This window comes from Spermophilus citellus (assembly GCF_964194105.1).
Source record: "Spermophilus citellus genome assembly, chromosome: 3".
NCBI classification, from domain to species: Eukaryota; Metazoa; Chordata; class Mammalia; order Rodentia; family Sciuridae; genus Spermophilus; species Spermophilus citellus.
The window spans coordinates 168,009,132-168,030,392 of NC_138184.1; the positions used below are offsets into that span (position 1 = coordinate 168,009,132).

A 21,261-nucleotide genomic window follows, 5' to 3' on the forward strand; every position below is an offset into this window, starting at 1 on the left:
ATATGTACTACTATTTATAACCCAGAAGACTACATTAAAACTGGAACCAGGTTAGATAATAATGTTCAAATGTGTCATATAGAAATTTGAAGTTATTTGAAGAGGATGTCAAAGATGAACCTTTTCTGTAATCTTTGTGTATTTGAAAGATTTCCAAAGAATTTTTTTTAATTCTGCATTAGAGAAAATACTAATATTCAGATTCTCAGAGTAAATTGCATTTTGTTTATTATTGACTATATTGTCAGGATGGAATAATTTAATCATATTCCAATCATTGAACACTATGTTGTCCATGATAAACTGTGATTTTTAATTTAGAATATATGATTAGTATAATCATACTATAGAACACATTGTTTTGACAGGTGTTCAAAAGCAGTTAATAAAGTATTTTAATCTAAATTTAACTTTAAATGCTCTATAATTTAAAAGGTAAAATTTAATAATGAAACATCAACATAAATATGATTTGTAATCCAAATATTTAATATTTAAGGTATTAGTAAAACAGAAAAGGAAAATAAAGAATATCAGAGACATGATTACCCCAACTATGTTTTTTATGTACATTTTTTTTCCATAGCTATTCTTACAATCATTGTAAGGGTGAGTCGCATAAATGAACTGAATCCAGTTGGAACTACATCGGTTACCTTCACTATATTTGAAAATAGTCCAGTTGATGCACTAGTTGGAAAAATTACATTTACAGATGCAGACTGGCCATTTAACAACTTAAAATATACCATTGTTGGAGGCAATGTGGGAACTCCTCCCAAATTTTACATTGAACCAGATACAGGTATTGTAAAAACACATCAATCAGTAATAAAAATAAAGAGGTCACATGTGCTCATTTGGAATCTATTTTATATAGAAATGGTGAGAATTAGACCATCTTCAGTAAACTCTCTCTTGAATTATGCTGTCTTCACCTTGATGTGTGACATGTATCTGTAAATTCTCAGGTACTATAAGGAAAGTATGGATGCTCTGATCTTTGAAATATTGAACTCCAGAAAGTCTGTGTGCATGTATGTCCTATATACCTAATAATGTGACTAAAAGACTATTAATTAACATCTGTTGTGATTTGGCTGCAAAATTATGCTTTGGAAGAATGAATGTATAACTACATTGTTTTGTACTAGTTAATTTCCATCTGTTATTGTAATGATTATATTTCATTTATATAGTTCATAATTCAGCATACATTGAGGATGTTTGGTAATACTGGGGTAACAAGTTTCCCATTATTTTCGTGTCAGGCATGATAAAGCTACTAGATTCACTAGACAGGGAAGTGGAATCACAGTATAAGATAACCGTCAGGATTGCAGACTTGGACAAGGATGCCATTCCTGACCCCTTCAGACAAAGAAGGGCTACTGCTCAGGTGACCATCAATGTTCTGGTAAGAATGAGCTACTTCTTACGATGCTATTATCCCTTAGGAGGCACATGTTCTTGGGAAATAAAATTAAAGGATGAATGTGAACGGTTTTAGTTCAGTGTCCTCAACATGGACCTAAATTCATAGAGTGATGCAATTTTTACTGTAACAAACAATGACAAAATTGACACTATATGCAAACTAATCAATTTGACTTATAAGTTAATTTGATTGTCCTATAAATCTGAAGTTAGATAAAGAATGCCTGATACCTCTGGTGGTATTTAAGTTAAATGAAGAATCAGTCTGTGGATAAATATATTTTCATAAATAAACAAAGAAACTTATACTCTTAGAGTTTTTGGAGGTTGCTCTGACATCATATTTTAGTCTATTTCTCTGTCTCTCCCTCTGGTTTTCACTGAAGAAATATCTTAATATTTTCACTAGTAAAGATTCTGAGACATCTGCTACAGAGTTTCAAAAACATGAAGCAGAAAGGAAAGGACTTTTAAGTGTTTTTAAAATATTTAATGCAAGAATAAATTTGACTTGGCTTGTTCAACACTTACATCAATACAGTTCCATACTTTAATTGGTGGAACTGTACAGAAAGAAAAAAATGTTACAGAGAGTGCCAGTTTTTCTTTATCTTATGGTGTTGTTTGCATTCTTTTTTGCTACTTGAGAACAGTATGAATTCTAGCCCTGGATCCTTTAGAAAAGGCAATAACATCTAATAAAAGAAGATTTAAAGCCACAGACATAGTTTAGAGTCTGTGCATACTCCTGCATGGTGAACACTTTCATATGTGCTCTTGGTGAGCTAAAATAGTGAGCATTGTCCATGACTCAGTGTTATAATTCCCACCATAGGCCCATTATGTCTGGAAAACACAATAAACCAGGCCAAAATCTTTGTGGAGAGAAATTTAATGAAGTGACTCGAATGGTTTCAACCATGACTCAACGATGTTAGAAGCTAATGAACCTCTTTTCCTTACGCAAGATTCCAAAATAATACACCCCAAGTATACTGAGTTATAGCTCGAGTATCAGTATTATGCCCTTGCTGCCTGTACTACTTTAAACTGGTTATTGCCATTTTCATTTTGTATGTAAACCCCTATGTTCCAGTAGGTATGAGAGCAAAGTATCTCTTTGTTCTTCATCTATAAAACCATTCAGATTTCTTCTTTTTTGGAACTAAAAAGAATTTATACAGGAATGAGTACTGAATTTCTTGAGATGAGGCAAAAACTATACATTTCCTACCATCTTATGGGTGGGCTTAACTTATGCCTGAGATGTCATTATTGAATTTAAATACCTTTTTCTAATACTTTCAAACAAACTTAGGGTGGGAAAACATAAAAATATTTCAGAAAAATAAGTTGAGGTCCATATTCCCCAATATGATGCAATTGTTTATAAAGTAGACCTTGTTCCCAAAAAGATTAAATCTTGACATATGAAGAGAAACATAATAATACAACTTCATTCATAGGTAAGTCTGTGAATCTAGATTTCATCCATAGAAATGAACAAACAGTAAAAATCTGTCTTTAATAAAAGATTACCCCTTTTATGAACTGAATGATTACACTCCATCTCAAAACCATACATTGAAGCTCTAAACCCAGTGTGATGTTTTTGAGGGTTATTTGTATCTGTGTTAGGATTTTTAAAATTCCTTTTAAAGTAAAAAAATAGAATAGAAAACATAACACTAGAGTATACTTTGACATATTATACATGCACAAAGTGCAACTTATTCTAATTAGGATCCCACTCTTGCAGTTGTACTTGATGTGGAATTTCACTGGTCATGTATTCATGTATGCACATAAGAAAGTTATGTCCAATTCATTCTACTGTCTTCCTATTCCCATGCTCCCTCCCTTCCCTTATTCCCCTTTGTCTAATCCAATGAACTTCTATTTTTAGCATCTGCATATCTGAAAGAACATTTGGCATTTGGTTTTTTGGGTGATTTGCTTATTTCACTTAGCATGATAGTCTCCAGTTCCATCCCTTTACCAGAAAATGCCATAATTTAATTCTTCTTTATAGCTGAGTAATATTCCTTGTGCATTTATACTACATTTTCTTTAGCCATTCATCTATTGAAGGGTACCAAGGTTGATTCCATAGTTTAGCTATTGTGAATTGAGCTGCTATAAACATAGATGTGGCCGTATCACTGTAGTATGATAATTTTAAGCCTTTTGGATATATATATACCGAGGAGGGGATAACTGGGTCAACTGGTGGTTCCATTCTAAGTTTTCTGAGGAATTGTCATACAAATTTCCAGAGTGGTTGCACCAGTTTGCAGTTCCACCCAGCAAAATGTATAAGTGTACCTTTTCCCCCACATCCTCGTCAGCACTTATTATTGCTTATATTTTTGATAATTGCCATTCTGGGTGGAGTGAAATGGAATATCAGTGGAGTTTTAATTTGCATTTATTTAATTGTTAGAGATATTGAACATGTTTTCATGTATTTGTTGACCATTATTATTTCTTCTTCTGTGAGTGCCTGTTCAGTTCCTTTGCTCATTTGTTGATTGGGTTATTTGGTTTTTGGTATTAAGTTTTTTGAGCTCTTTGTATGTCCTGGAAATTAATCCTCCACCTGAGGTGCAGGTGGAAAAGATTTTCTCCTATTCTGTAGGCTCTCTCTTCATGTTCTTGATTGTTTGCTTTGCTGTGAAGAAGCTTTTTAGTTTTTAGTTTGATACTATCTCATTTCTCGATTATTGATTTTACTTCTTGTACTTTAGGAGTCTTGTTGAGGCGTGTTAAGATTTAGAGGTAGATGAAGAGATGAATGTGAGGCTCTAGCCTGATGGGATTAGTGTTCTTGTAGGTAGAGACAACAGAGAGCCTACTCTCCCCTGCAAGTGAGGGTCACGTGAGAACGTGTTTGCCTGCATCCTGGAAAATACCCCCACCAGAGACTAAGCACTGCCAGACCTTGATCTTGGACTTCCCACTCTCTGGAACAGTGTTATAGTTTAGATGTGAGGTGTCACCCAAAAGCTCATGTGTGAGACAGGCAAGGTTTAGAGGTTAAATGATTGGGTTATGAGAGCCTTAATACAGTCACTGAATTAATCCCCTGACAGGGGATTAACTAAGTGGTAACTGCAGGAAGCTAGAGTGTGGCTGGAGGAGATGGGTCCCTAGGGACTGCCTTTGGGGTATATATTTTGTTCTTGTCCAGTGGAGTTCACTCTCTCTGCTTCCTTGCCATGTCCTGAGTCACTTTTCTCCCACACACTTCTGCCTTGATGTTCGCCTCACTTTATGGCCCAAGAAATGGAGCCAGCAGTCTATGGACTGAGACCTCTGAAACAATAAGCCCCCAAATAAACTTTTCTCCCTCTGATTGTTTTTGTGAGGTCTTTTTGATCACAGCAACAAGAGAGCTGACTAAAACAAACTGTGAGAGAATAAATGTGGTTTTTTTAAACCCTTAGTCTATGGTTTTGTGTTATGGCAGTGTAAGAAGACTAAGACAAACCCCAATCTGTTTTACCAAATACACAAAGTTAGAAATCTATAATATTTTTAAAAGATCTATTCCTTGTCAATACATATATAGGTCAGTGAAATACAATAGTAGTTCTAGGATCCACGATATAAGATAGTAGGTTCATGATAAATTATTACATAAATGGGATTAGAATGACTAATAACTCAGTTTGCAAAACAATTCATATAAAAGGAGGTCTGTCCTGTGACACAAAGCAAGTAACAAAAAGGCAATGTGGTTTTATCTAGTCAAAGACAAAAAGTTTTGTACCTATAGCACTCATGTAAGTAAATCAGTCTTCACACTAATAATGTGCCTACCTGGATCCAAAGAAAACCAAATCAAGAATATCTTTACCAATGTCAAAACAAAACAAACAAACAAAAAAATCCAAACAAAAACAATTTCATAGCATGATCATATATTGTCTATTACACCATAATGTACTTGCTGACAAGAATTTGCATACAAAATTGAAGGCTGTTTTGTCTCCTGCAAAGAGCATGATAAATTTCCTTAGAGGATAGTTTCTAAATCATCGCTGTCTTTTCTGTAATTCTTTTGAAGAAACTGTTACCAAACACATGCCCTTTATTTCCAAACTGGAGTACAGCGACTCTCCCGTGGCCAGATGCTTACTTCATTTCTGGAACGTGGAAAGCTGTGTGATTTTCTTTACATCTAAAATAGTAATAGAATCAATGACTTAGAAGCTAGTGTTTGTCTTTCTTTGAGCGTGTTTTTAAGAGTAGTCACACTCTTAAACTTCATTCCTGTTCTAAGTAACTAGTGTGAAAGTACACAGTGATGTCCGTACTAAATTTATCTGTTTTTATATGTAAAACAACTAGTTTGAAAGGAAATTTTGGTCTGTTTGCTTCCTAACAGAAAGGTTTTAGAAAATATAGAAATGACCATCCCAAGAGTTTAATATCTTCTGGTGGCTATTTTTCTCTTGGATAACTTTTTTGTGTCAAAGAACTGGACATGAATCTATTTATCCTTTACCTGGATGCCTGTTAACCATGAGAGCCGTTAACTATACGTACAAGTATTTTGTAAATTGCCAAATTTCTTTCATACCCGTTGCATGGTATTTAGAGCACAGATTCTTTAGCCATAGGGTCTGAATAAGAATCCCAGCTTCAGCCCTTACCGTGGTGATGTTGGACAAGTAACTGAATCTTTCTTGTTTTGTTTTCTCATTATAAAATGATGGTAAGAGTAGTGTCTACTCACGAAGTAGAGATGAGGCTTTAAAAGACTGAATTTAGTTCTGGGAATATAGCTCAGTTGGTAGAATGCTTGCCTTCCATGTACAAGGCCCTGGGTTCAATCCCCAGCACTATAAAAATAAATAAACCAACAAATAAATAAATAAAAACTGAGTATTTTTAAAGCTCTGAGTGGCACATAGTAAACCTATACAAGTTTTCCATAAATGAATAAGCCACATTCCATTTCCACAGCAGGAGAAGAAACTAATGGAAATTGTTCTCTTGAATCTACATATTGTATTGAGATTGGATTTTCATCATTTCCTCATCAAAACAAAAGCTAGAAACCACTTAAGTGTGACTGATAAACACTTGAAAAATGTTCTTATTTTTTTTTTTTGTAAATTATGGAATAAATGCTACAGCATAAAAGTCACAAGCTTAGATATTTTTAAAAGCGCAATGTTTCTTGAATTGTTTATGTTAATATGAAACTGAAACTGTAAATCAATTTCTTTCATGCACTAAATATGGCATAGTTTAAGGAATTTGAAAATATAGCATAGAGAACTAACCTACTACAGATTTTATTTATAAGATCACATTTTGAGAAAATATAAAAAAGAATGCAAGATGAAGGAAACAAAAGAAGAAACCCCCCTCAGAGTTCTAGAAGATAGCCAAATTGAATATCAATTGTTCTTTGTCAATGTCCCAATATTTTTATATCTCTATTTTGTTGTGTAGCTCTTTCTGGTTTGTATTATTAAAATAATTTTTTACTCCATTAAGTTGTTAAGACCTTGAAGTAAAGATTTTTTCTTCTTAGGTAAATTTAATCTCCAATAAGCATAGAATTTTCTGAATTATTTATTGAAATAAAAGTATATATGAGAAGTATATACAGGAACTTTGAGTAGAAAAAAATTCATTAAGACCTAAGAACCATCATAGAATATGATAATTTTAAAGCTAGAGAAAACCTTAGGGAAAAAACTTTCTCTTCTCATTTTACATAAGAGAAACTTAGATTTATGTTATTAAGTGGTCAAAAGGAATATGATTATTGATAGTTCCAAAATATATAGAGACTGATGTTGAAGTCCTGTCAGATGCTATTTTGTGTTTATCCGATCCTATTTTATTTTCTGTGAACATAGAAATATTACATTTTCTGATTACTTTTTAATGATATGAGAGGTTCCTGACTGGAATACGAACAGAAGCACTTTTCTAAACCTGGCAATAAAAACCCCAGTGCAATTGTTCACTTCACCTTTGCAAGGTGCTTCCTAAAGACCTCCTCCTAAAGCTAGAAACAGTACAAAATGAAAGGAAGGAAGATCTCCAAGTTGCTCCTTGATAAAGATCCTCTAAGGAGAGCTTCCTAATATTTCTGATTGTGACATGAGCAAAAATTAACCTTGTCCCAAGTGAATCAGATTTCATATTTATTGGTTACTATAACATGATCTTGTCTCTTTTGCTTCATGCAGAATTTTCCTAAGTGAGAGTTGGATTCCTTCAAATAATTGAAATTCTCACAAATTTCTTTGTTTTATACATCCATGTTTGATAGTAACCAACAACTCTAACATTAAGAAACACTGTTGTGATATTATATTTTTTTAAGTTTATAAATATTTAATCATTTATATATGGGACTTGTTCTTGGAAAAATCACTGGTTTCAATTTTTATCAGCTGATTTTTTTAAAACTGATTTTCTGATTGACTGATAAATTTCCAGTAATATTGAATGATAAAATACAGGGTTCAGAGACTTCCTAGTAAATTTTAATACTTATTTTAGCAAAAATAACAACAAAAAATCAGCTTCAATAATAAAAGATAATAATGTGTTTCAAAAACCACAAAAATACTAAAATACCTGCACAATTCTAAACTTTTGGCATTTCTTTTATTCCAGCATTAAGTGATTTATGAAATCAACTTCTTGGAAGAACATTCTCTATGATTTGTATCTTCTGTTTTTATTTGGAAGACAGTTATTCCAGGGATAGTGACTCAATGCTATAGAAAGCTATTATAGATGTTTATAAGAAACTAGGATATATCTTGGAAAACACACAAAATTCAAATACCCACCTATGCATATATATGTATTCTGATTGTGACATGAACAAAAATTAACCTTGTCCCAGATGAATCAGATTTCATATTTATTGGTTATGATAGCATGATCTTGTCTCTTTTGCTTCATGCAGAATTTTCCTAAGTGAGAGTTGGACACACACACACACACACACACACACACACACACGTATATATCTCTTTCTATTTAGAGACAAGGAATTTGACGATTACTTCAAACTTAACAAACATTATGGGATTTATTTCATATACTTTTAACTAAAAAAGTAGGATTTTGTATTAAATTTAAATTTGAGCAGAATTGATAAAGTACAAACACATGTAAAGCATTTTGAAATAACAATAAGTATATACATTTTCTAAATGAGAATTCAACTAATATTATTTTAGATAAATGAACTTGAAAATAATTATTCAAATGACATTGCAGACTTGGGAATGGTATTTATTTTCTATATCAATTGTCTCTTAGTAGTATGTAAACATTTCTGTAAATATGAGAGGTTTATGCACCTATTAGCTCTAACTAGTAAATTTGGTCACTCTTATTAGTTTTCTAGAGCTGCCCTAACAAAGTAACAGAAACTGGGTAGCCTGAAAGAGCAGTCATATATTTTCTCGGTTTTACATGCTAGAAATCTAAAATCCAGATGCCAGCAGAGCCATGTTCTCTTTGAATGCTCCAACCATCTATTCCATGCCTTCTCTTAATTTCTGCTGCTGCAGGAATCCTCACACATGCTTGGTTTGTAGAAATGTCAGTGCAATGTCTGGCTGTGTCTTCATGTGCTGCCCTCCCGTGTGTCTGTCTCTTCTCCTCCTTTTAGGATACCACACTGAATTAAGGGCCCAGTTTGTTCCAATATAACTTGTTCTTAAGTTCATTTAATATGCAAGGTATCCTTTTCCAAAAAATAATGATGTTCACAAGTGTCATAGAAAAGGAGAGTATAGAACATACAGTATAAATTTTTAATCCTCTGATCAAATTTTCAGGATATTTAATATACATGTCCTGTGACTCCTTAGGGAGAATAAGAAATTAGTTTAGAGTTGGGACAAATTCATTGTTCATGGAGCAATTTTTGATGGCATATCTTGAAAACAATGTTCCTTCGAACATACATTGAGAAATAATGTACAAAATTATGATTAAAAATAATAAATTTAAGTGCAATAATGACTTAAATTATACAGATATTATTTATAATCTAACCTCTTAGACATCTATTTCTACAGCTAAAACTTTCTTGCTTTGATTATTTACTATGGTATTCTATATGACAACATTATGGATTAGTTTTAGGGATTTTACTGTTATAATTAATTAAACTAAAAATAAAGAAACCAATGTTTTGGTTGGCACTTGCTGATTTATTTTATTTTATTTTTGCCAACAATTTAGAGTTACATTTTTAAATTATTTGATATTTTTATTTTGAAAATAATACCCATTTAGGCTTTTTCCATGGAGAAATTTCAATTACTTTTGAAATCCCATATGTCTATTTTCTATGTCATATTTTAGTTCAGACAATTAAGGAGGACAAATAAAATAGTTAGAATTTAATGGACATAACTTTTCCAAATTACATGACACCTATAAAGGTACCATCTCAAGGTAGAGGAGATCATACATCATGCACATGTATATCATGCAAATGGGCCATAAAAGAGGCAACATTCTCTGAAGGATATAAAAATCGTATTTTTAAAAATAAAGTTTATAAAATCTGTCAACTAGGGAAAAGCTGACATCCTAAAAATGGATGAAGCAGTTCAAATTAATGAAAGGCTTTATTTATATATGTACTGAAGAGGACCTAGATTGAGAGCAAAATTATGGCTTAAATAACAATGCAAGTACTGGAAGTGGATTGGATATTAAAGAATAGGTGCTATGAGCAGGATGTCTGCCTTATCGATCAAGAACTAATGTTAAGATCTTTTACAGTAAGGGTTATGGTAAAAATTTGAAGACTTAAAAAAAGAAGAGAAAAAAAAAGATATTAGATGAATGACTGTTTCTCATTTTTTGTTTTCCCCCCCAAAACAATATTACAAAACATTCAGAATTATTGTGAAACATTCATAATTTAGCTACTGAGAGAATGGTGAAGTTTTTTTTTGTTTTTTTTGTTTTTTTTTTTTTTTTTTTACACAGGAAGAACAAACTTCCCCCAAATTTTCAAAATCCAGGCACAAGTTGTAGACCTACAACCAGGCCCCTTCTTCAGAAGAGCTTTTCTGATCCTTCTTTTAACCTCTTTGAAGCAAAGATGATTAGCAGTGATGCCATCCAACCATAAAAGTGTTCTTTCATCTGAGGCAGGTTTATATGAAGACCCCTCTCACATTAAAGCACCTGACCTGCCTACCATGTATAAGGCTTTGGGATCATGCTCCAGTATAAATACATACATACATACATACATTCATCAATTATTGCACTTCATCACATCAACAGGCTAAATAAGAAAAATATAAAATCAAATAAAAGAAGCAGAAAAGGCATCTTACAAAATCCAACACCAACTCATGATAAATATCTAAGCAAAACTAGAAATAGAGGAGAACTTCTTTGATTGATAAAGAATATCTACAAAAAACTAAAGCTAATGACTCATACCTAACAATAAGACCATAGATCTTCTAATCAGAATAGGAACAGAGTGAGGATGTCCTCACTCATCATTTTCAAAATCATAGTTAATGTAATAAGACAAGAATAAAAAATAAAACAGTTACTGATTATAGATGAAGTTTAAACAACTGTCCTTATTTGCAAATGACAGACTGCTCTATTTAAAAGATCTAAAAGAATAAACAAAATTTTCTGTAACTAATAATCCATTATAATAAGTTTTTAGGTGCTAGTTTAATATTCTAATATCAATTCTTTTCCAGTTTCCACAAGGAATAAGTGGAAAGGAAAGTTTAAAATGCAACTTATATTAGGACCTCTCAAAATGAAATAGGTAGGTATAAATATTAAAATATATTTGCAAGCTTTAAGTGAGAAATACTGTAAAGCTCATATGAAAGAAATTTTAAGAAGAACTAAATAAATGTGAAGTTATTCTCTGTTTATGAACAGAAGATTCAGTGTCTTTAACATATCACTTCTTCACAAAGCTATCTACAGGTTCAGTGCAATCTAATAAAAATCTTAGCCATTTATTTTATGGATATTGGCAAACTGATTCTAAAGTTTATTTAGAGAGGCTGGAGACCCAGAATGGCCAAAACTATATTGAAAGAGAAAAATAATCTTAGAATACTAAGAAAAAGTACTGGACTTTAAGACAGTATAAATTCATAGGAGTCAAGATAATGTGGTATTGATGAAAGAACAGACAGAAAAAGCAATAAAACAGAATAGAGAGCCCTGAAGTAGACCTACATAATGTAGTTAATGATATTTGACAAAGGAGAAAAGTGATACAATGGAGCAAAAGCAGTTGTTTTCTCAATAAATGGTGCTAACAAGAGGGCATCTTCATGCAAAGAGACAATGTAGACAAAGACTTCATAGTTCTGAATGTAAAATGCAAAACTATATTAACATTAATGTTGGAGAAAACCTAGAGAAAATTTGGTATGGCACTTTTTAGACCCAACATGGAAAGCAAGATACATTAAAAAGAATTGGTGAGCTGGGCTTGATTAAACTTATTTTTTCAAAGAAAGACAATGTTCAGAGAATTTAAACAAAAATCACACTGAGATGAAAAATATTTTCAACAGACATATCTGATAAGGTACATAAATAATGATAAGACCTCAATAATAAGGAAAAAACAACTTGAGTTAAAAATAGAAAAAAGACCTGAATAGATACTTTACCCACAGAAGACATGTAGAGCAAGTGAGCATACGAAAATATGATCAACATTATATGTCCTTAGAGCATCATGAATTAAAATAATAATGAAATACCATAACAAATTCATTAGAAGGGGTAAAACCCAAAGCTATGATAACACCAACTGCTGGCAGGGATGTGGAGCAACAGGAACACATATTCCTTGTTGGAGGGAATGCTCAATGGTACTGCCAGTTTGTAAGAAATCAACAATTTCTTCCAAAATAAAATGTGTTTTTACTATCCTATGCAGCAGTCATGCTCCTTGATGTTCACCCAAATGAATTGAAAACATGTCCATACCAAAACCTGTACACAACTGTTTATAGCAGCTTACTTGTAATTGCCTAAACTAAGGAGCAAATTTCAGTAGTCGAGTAGATAAACTGTACTACATATAGAACATTGAATATTATTCAGCACTAAAAGGAAATAAGTGATTGACCCATACAAAGATATGGAGAAAACTTAAAAGCATATTACGAAGTGAAAAGAACCAGTCTGAAAATACCATACACTATATAGTTTCAATTACACAAGATTCTGGACAAAGAAGGACTGTGGAGACAATAAAATGATCAGAGGTTATAAGAAGTTAGGGGAAGGAAGGGAAGAAGAGGTAGAACACAGAGAACTGTTCTGCATAAAACTGCAATGGTGGCTATATATTATCATATTTTGTGCAAACCCACAAAAGGTACAACAGGGAGAGTGGGACCTAATGTAACCTGGATTTTGATTGGTATTTGTGTCAATATAGATTCACTGATCGTAACAAAGTGCCACTGGATACCATATATTAACAGGAAATGAAATTGTGTATGTATGAAAACAGGAGTATATGGCCTCTCTCTGTACTTTCCACATAGTTTTAATCAGAACCTAAATCTTCCTTAGAAAATAAAATTTGATAACTAGAATAAAAGGAGTACACTGCTTACAGAATAACTTACTTCCAGATAATATTTGTAGTAACAATTGTTTTATTTTTTATTTAGTGCTATTATTAAACAACAAAAAGATTATGAAAAGCATTTTGAAGATTTAGAGCTCTATAATGGAAAAAGTTAGGTTCTTTGCAAATACTTGTGAAAGAAGTCAGCTGGGCATACTATTTATGAAGTTTGTAAATATCTATTTATTGGGGTTTTTACATTTAACGTTAAGTTCACAGTATGCTAGAGACAGTTCATATTGGCTTACAAGTGCACTTTATTAACGTGTCTTCCCAACTTTTCTTTGAGTATTTTCAAGATTGTTATACAATTTGGCAAACTCTATAAATTGGATTTTTTTTTCCTTTGGTAATGGATATGGAGTCTCTTGTTAAATAGCAGCACCCTAGTGTATCACCACAGCATTCATAAGGTCTCTGAGGCTTGGGATTGAACAGATCTTATTTCTTCTAATTCCATACTCAGTGTGTGGCCCAAGGCATGCCTCAAAGGTAGGATTTAAAAAGTATCTGTTGAGTTGTTGAATCTGTTTAGAAAGTTAATAACAGTGCTTTTATGATTGAAAGAAAATGAGAAAATTTAGGCCCCAAAGGTAGAAGTACAGTGATAAATGATGCTAAAATGAAAGGTCAGTAGAGCATCTTTCTTAGAAAAAAAGGGGGGGGGTACATTTTAAAAGGATAATTAAAAAATGAAGCTCAATGTCGTATGTTGTATTGGAAAGTAGAGATGTAAAGTATAAACAAGGTTTTACATGCCAAAGATAGTGAATCCATAGTTACCATTTTTAGAACAGTATTGTAGTAAAAACAAAATCTAAAAGGCTGAAAATTGATGAATAATTGGATGAATAATTGAACAGTGAAGGCATGTGAAGGAGCCCCTCCTCCTTCCACTTGGGAGGACTGACAGACTTCAGGGCTTCCTGCTTCTTGGGTGGGTGCTTGTTTCCTTGCCCAAAGGCTCTGTGTGCCTAATCAGTGAAAGGAGGAGCAGAAATTAGAAGGTCATTCCAGCTGGAAAGTTAAAAGTTTTGTGGTTCTTTGAAAATATTCAGAGTAACAGGAGGAGAGGAAAAGATGATACTTGAGGAAGGATGATCATTTTTCCATGTGAAAAAGAATCTGGATATATTGGTAAATAGAAAGGAATGATCCAAAGTAGACACTGGATTAGACTGAATAGTTAAAGGTAGAAAGACAGTTGCAGACTGGAGTGAGGAAAGAAATACAGGCAAGGGTACAAAGTCTACAGGAAAGTTGAAAAAAATGTATATATATTTCTCATGAAATAATTACAGAAATGACCTGAAATAAGGACATACTCTCGTGTTGCTGCTCTAAATATTTTTATATACAGTATATCTTTAAATTCTTTAAAAATCTAAAAGACAGGAAATTTTTAATTCCTGTTTTAAAAGCGAGGAATTGGGAGGTTCCCTGCTCAAAGAACATGTTTTAGAAACGGGATTTGAACCCCAAATTCTGACTCAGAATGTGTAGGGCAGTAGGCAGAATCTGGATCAAGACCTGTTGAATCACTTACCAGATAGATACCTCAGCCAAGTTATTTGCTACTTTATGTCTCTGTTTCCTTAGTCATCAATTAGGCACTGTATTTTGTTTCTATACATGTGACCTATAGTGGTATTATGAATTTACTTGAGAAATTATGTTTTAGAATGTATTAAGTGTGATAGATATGTAGAATGTTTTATGCACAATGGACAAAAGGTTATCAAAATTTTTATTTTAGGGACTAAAAACTAAAATATTTATTTTCAGATGTCCTCAATGACTTAAAGTGGATAGGGCCATATACTAATAATGAGAAAAAAATTGTATTGGAAGCAAAAGAAACATGGAAAAGATTTGGACAAATTAATACTGAAGAATCCCCAGTAGTACTACTATTTTTACTCCAGTTTGGTAATGGGAAATTTGCCAGACCATAACAAAGGAAATTCCAGATTATGATTGAGCAGATACTCTGATGTTGGCTGCAGTGCCATTTTCCTTTCTGTCAACATTCATACCATCTTATATTGTTACAGTGTGTCAGACATACAATTGCACTTGCTATGGAAACAGAGGTTTCTCTTGAGATTCTGAACATTAGACAACAACAGTGTTGGATGCATACACCCATACAAGAGCTTTTCTTTTTGCATTTTCTCTTTTTTCTTTGGCCAAAAGACAAAAAATGCCAAAATGAAGCCTGGGGGGTTGAGGAGCTTCTTATTTTTGTGGCTTCCTTGACCCTGGATATGAGTTTGCTTCTATTTTCAGTGTTTAGTCCACTACTTTGTCTTTTTCTAAAATGCAGTAAATTTTAGCAGCCATGATGAAAGCCGGGGTGGGAAGTATTATTATTGCTCTTTTGCTGTTTTGGCTCAAGAATAGTCTGTGTGGGGATAAAAAGACAAAGAGAAAAAAAAATGTTCATGCCCACCCACAACTGAAAAGCCCTCCTAAGTTAAAGTAATTAAAGTCCAGCTTGTGGCTGGAGATTGTGTGTATCTAAACCCCAGAGATAACATAAAAAACGGCCTCCAGGCATCCTCTGAGACAGAAGATGTTCAATCAGATTCCAAGAACTCAAGAACATGTGTTTTACAAGGGAGAAAGCCAAAATACAAACTTTTCTGTAAGAACTACAAATACCATATGGAAAATTGATCCCATAAACTAAGAAGAAAAACATAATAAAGGAATGGTTTTGGAATCCCATTATGCCAGTTAAGGGATATATTTCAGTCTTCTATCCTAATTTCCAGAAAATAGGACTGAATCAAAAGGAAGATTTGATGACTAGTTCAAGTGTCATTTCTTGTTCTCTTAGAAAACCTTACACAGCTGGTTACCTTGTCTTGTTACTTGCAAAACTCAACCAGTTTGAGAGAGAAAGAGACAGACAGACACATCATTAAATTCATTGGCTTCCTGTATTTTTTTGGTAGTTTGGATTAGTGTTAGTTTCCCCTGAAGTAAAGTAGTTGGATGTAAGCAAATTTATCTTGTTTAAGTTGTAGATAGCCTCCTGATGTGTAAAGAGATCAGAGATGCCATATTCTCCATTTGGGATGCTGTTTACTGTATGTGTTTATAAATTATTAAAACAAAACAAGAGTTCAGTAGTGAGATCATAAATTACAATTAGCATAAGCTCTTCCCTTACATAAAAATATATTTTACATGATTTTTATTATTATTTCAAATCATGAAGTATGAATAATGACATTTTATCAGATCTTGAATTTTTCATGAGAACTTATGTTTTTCCTGTGGTTTTTAATATTTAAAATTTTACTTTATTCAATTCAAATATATTTATTTTATTATCTGTTTTAGATAATTCTATCATGTTCTGAAGAACTTTTTACATTACAGTTTTGTATACTTATCTTTTTCAGGATCTTTTTTTTAATAGAAAGGCCATTGTCTGGCTCATAAAATTATTTCTCTCTAGAACAGATTTGCTTTTATTTTTGCTTGGCACTCTGAATATTACATAGTCTGGATCAAATTTTATTAATTACTTAATCCTTTCATTGAGATTCCCACAGTATGAAAAATAGGGCAAGTATGAACCCTATACCAGAAAAAGCACAGTGTTATAGGTTTTATTTATTCCAAGGAATTTTTGCTTCTCCTTTTTTAGAGCCCCAGACAGAGAGAGGTTTTCTGCTGTGCACAGAATGTAGGTAGCTACACTCCTAACTAGAGTGCCAGCTCTCACAAATGCTGATTCTGCATAGACTTGTCAGTTTTCACTTCTTGCTTCTCTAAGTCTTAAAGCCTAATCCCCCATAGTCCCAATGCAGACACCAGTGCCAAGGTTTTCACTCTTTGGATCTGAGCAAATCTGATGATGCAAAGTTAACTTGCACCCTTGTTCTGGGTTTCAGTTTTCTCTCCAGTAAGGCATCAACAAATTTCCATCTCTTGTTTGTAAATTCAATTTAGTAACCTCAACTTTTAGTATTCTAGAGATTTTGTAGGAAAATATTGTGACAGTTCTTTGTGTACAATTGAGTGATCCAAGGAATTCCCGGTAAGTTGGGAAAACATGTTTTCTGGGTGTGTCTGTGAAGGTGTTTTTAGAAGAGATCAGCATATGAATCATGGAGTGTGTTAAGAAGATCTGTTCTCACCAATATACGTGAGTATCATCCAGTCCACTAAGAGTCTGGATAGAAAGAAGGAGGGAGGGGGAATCCTTGCTTTCTCTTCTCCTGCTAGGATATCCATCCTCCCTGCCTTTAATATTAGAGATCCTGGTTACACCACATCCCCTCCCCAACATTGGTTCTCAGGCCTTGACTGGGGCTGATTGACACTATCAGCTTTCCTTCTTCCTGGCCTTGAAGTTTTTAGGAATGGATTAGGTTTTAAGATACATTTTAGTTATGGCAAGTTATCTTCTGATGGAGATATAATAGTCTCTTCTTTCTCTGCTCCTCTCTGCTAAACACATCTATAAATCCTGAAAATAACATTAGAGACAACCAAAGAGAATTCTGAAAGATTTTAGGAAGAAGGGGAGCTGCACTGGAACCCCAGGATTTAAGGAACAGCATATCAGCACACCATCTCTCATTTCCTCACATAGCAGAAAGAGGAGATCCAGACCTTTCATTTTCTGACCCCCTAAGAAATACAGGAGGCAGTCCAGGTAGTCTCATTCCTCCTCAGGATGGGTTGGGAATTCCTCTGGCAACCACAGGGAAGGCCAATCATGTGCAGGATGGATCAGGATCTGTGCCAACAATTAGCAGCCATTAAAAGAGCTCTCCCAAGATTCTCCCTGTCTTTTGTGGATAGGTACCAAGGAAGGTGAGTTGAACCTGAGAACATCACCCAACCACTGAATACAGCCAGGCCACGGAGGCTGCTCACACCGGAAGGCCTGGGACTCCTCTCCTATTTTAGTCAACTTTTACAGTCCAAAAAGATCTGACCAGAAGAATTTTAGGGAAGAAAATTGTATTTGAAGGCTTATGGTTTCAGAAGTCTTAATCCATAGAAGGCTCCATTTCTCAGGGCTCAAGGTGAAGCTGAACATCATGGCAGAAGAGTGTGGCAGAGGGAAGTAGCTGATTTGATAACCAGAAAGCATACAGACTCCTCTCTCTAGACATAAAATATATACCCTATAGCTACACCCCCAATGAACCAGCCACACCCAACCTGCCTCCAGTTAACACCCAATTAATCCCATCGGGGATTAACTCACTAATTATTTTAAGGCTATAACCCCGTCGTCATTTCTCCTCCAAACCTTTTTGCATGGACTTATGTGAGCTTTGGGGGGACACTACATCTAAACCATAACACATCCCCTACTGAGGGACAGTAGGACAGCAGAAGTCACTGTTAGGTGATTTTTACCACAACAAAATATGACCCCGGAGGTAATCTCTATCCTATAGAAGCAAAAGAGATGACTTCTTGCTAAAAAGAGTCCCAAGTCAGAGAAGCTACTTCACTCACCTGGGCTTCAGCCTTCTCTTTCTCATCAGGAGAACATGGGAAAGGCAGAAGTACGACGTAGACAGAAGCCTTGGGCTGAGAAGCCAGTTTGTCCCTAGAGGTCTCTGATTTCCCTCTTGATGGAGGGAAAATGTGTGCCTAGTTGTCTGATTTGGAGAAAGCCTTTTCTTTTTTTAATTTATTTTTATTTGCTATTTTAAGTTATACATGACAGTAGAATGCATTTTGACATATCATATATACACGGAGTATAACTTCCCATTCTTGTGGATGTACGTGATGTGGAGTTACAGTGGTCGTATATTCATATATGAACATAGGGAAGTTATGTCCCATTTACTCAAGGAAAGCCGTTTTTGGCAGCACCAAAAGTGAGCACTGGTAGTCCTAGTGGTACCACTTAAACCAAGGAGGCCAGAATAACCTTCACAGTTCTGCAAATTAAATTGGTAACTGAGAACAGAGCTCACAGAAAAGCAAACCAGGACCTGTGTGTTAAACCTAAACAGAGTCACTGTTGCAGAAACAAACAAACAAAAAGGCCAGGGATGCTGGACATGGTGGCGCACACCTTATATCCTAGAGGTTTAGGAGGCTGAGACAGCATTTGGTGTGGTTACTAAATTTATTTCAACCATTTTGACAGATATAAAGTGGTATTACATTGTGGTTTTAATATTTATTTTCCTAATGACTGATGATATTCTATTAATTTGCTTATTTGCTTTGGACCATATTGCTTTATCCTTTAGTATAATAATATTGTTTTTATATGTTCTGGTAACTTGTCATTCATATTTATCAACCTATTTTTCCATCTTCACTTTATCTTTCAACATTTCTATGTCTTATATTTTTTAATATGTAAGCAATTCTGTGTATAATTCTAAGTTCTACTTTTTAAAATTTAATATTATGGTCTGTAGTTTTTAAATTGGTGATTCTGATATATTTATGTTCATTGTAGTTGTTGATACATTTAGATTTTTTCTGTAATTTTATTTGTTTATAGTTCCTTTTGATTTTTCTTCTTTTTGGTTGACTGAATTTCTTTCTGCTTTTTCTCTCCACTTATTTCAAGGGCTATACATTATATTATATAGTGGCTACCCTGAAAATTTCCTTGGAACTAGTCAGAGTTCATCAAGTAGACAGAAATTCAGTCATATGAAGAGGAAAAATGTAATAGAAAGAATTATATTTTAAAAGCACAAATAAGATTATAGAAATCAATATAAATATACAATTTAAAACTGAAGGACAAAATATTGAATACAAACTTTTAATACAGAGACCTTTAAAAAACAAGAACAACCAGTTATTTAGTTAACCATGGTGGTTAACTACAAATGTGCTAAAGGACAATGCTAAGTTTTCCTGAGGCAGCAAGTGTAAAAGAGGAGCCACCACCTCAAGGAGAGGACAATGCGAGCACTGAGGGATTAGGATAGGGCCTCCTTCTCCTAAGGCTGAGCTTATCATCTCTGGAAGAGGCTGTGGCTGCCACAGAGGCTGTAGCCTTTCTATGGTAAAAAAAAAAAAAAAAAAAAAAAAAAAGTACCCAAAGGCCAGGGCCTAAGCTGATCTATAGAAACAGAGACAGAACCCTGATGGTACCACTGGCATTACCCAGAAAGCAGTTCAGTTCACTGATTACAGAACAAATCTAGATCTAGCTAAACAAGCAGGCAACTGCTGGGGAGCTCCTCTGCTGACTTGTTTGGGAACAGCTGAGTGGGGAGTATTACTTGAGAGAGATAGAAAGTAGTCTGTGAGGGTTACTGGAATCCCATACCTTAAATAAGTAAATAAATAAAAATACCCCCCCCCCATTAAAAGGAGGCTTACATCTTGGAAGAGAGACATCTTCCTGTGGATATTCTGATCCCAAAGCTCTTCCACATTCATGTAAAAGTGTGTCAGCTAGCAAAGAGAGTGTTTCAAAGTTAGAAGGGACTAGTTAGTTCCAGCTTCATAAAGCCAGACAAAAAGAGCAATTAGAACCTTCAAGACTATCTTTAGATAACTGGTATAAGAGCTGTTATAGTTTGGATCTCAAAGGTCCCTCAAATTTTCATGTGTTCAGAAGTAGATTTGGGGGAAGTGATTAGACCTTTAGACCTCTGACCTCACCAGGGGATTAATCCATGGATGACTGACTAGATTACTAGGAGGAAGTAGGTCACTAGGGTTGTGCCCTGGAAGGGTCTATCTTCTCTCTGGCCTTTCTCTCTCTCTCTCTCTCTCTCTCTCTCTCTCTCTCTCTCTCTCTCTCTCTCTCTCTCTTTCCCCTCTCTCTCCTTCTCTGTTCCATGTCTGCCATGAACTAAGAAGCATTTTTCCATCATGCTCCTTTCACCATGTTTCTGCCTTGGAGTCAGGAAACCATGGACTGAAATCTCTAAAACTGTGAGACAAAAATGAATCTTTCATCCTCTAAGTTGTTCTTGTCAGGTGTTTGGATCACAGCAACAAAGAGCTAACACAAAAATTTAACAAACATTATTACTGGGGCTGGGGTTGTGGCTCAGCAGAAGAGTACTCACCTAGCACATGCAAGGCCCTGGGTTTGATCCTCAGCTCCACATATAAATAAATAAAATAAAGGTATTGTGTTCAACTACAACTAAAAAACAATAAAAATATTTTTAAAATTTTAGAAAAACAATATTACTAAT

The 21,261-nt window shown here is 34.1% G+C and overlaps 1 protein-coding gene across 1 annotated transcript in view; it reads left to right on the forward strand.

Annotated features, from left to right (window-relative positions):
• LOC308643458 (cadherin-related family member 4-like) overlaps window positions 1-21,261 on the forward strand; it is a gene marked incomplete at both ends in the record, with an annotated part of 106,925 nt that overhangs the window by 54,052 nt on the left and 31,612 nt on the right. The window contains 2 exons of the mRNA XM_081283293.1: window positions 587-805; window positions 1,272-1,417. Of these exons, the coding sequence (XP_081139419.1) occupies window positions 587-805; window positions 1,272-1,417 (365 nt within the window). The remainder of the gene's footprint in view (window positions 1-586; window positions 806-1,271; window positions 1,418-21,261) is intronic.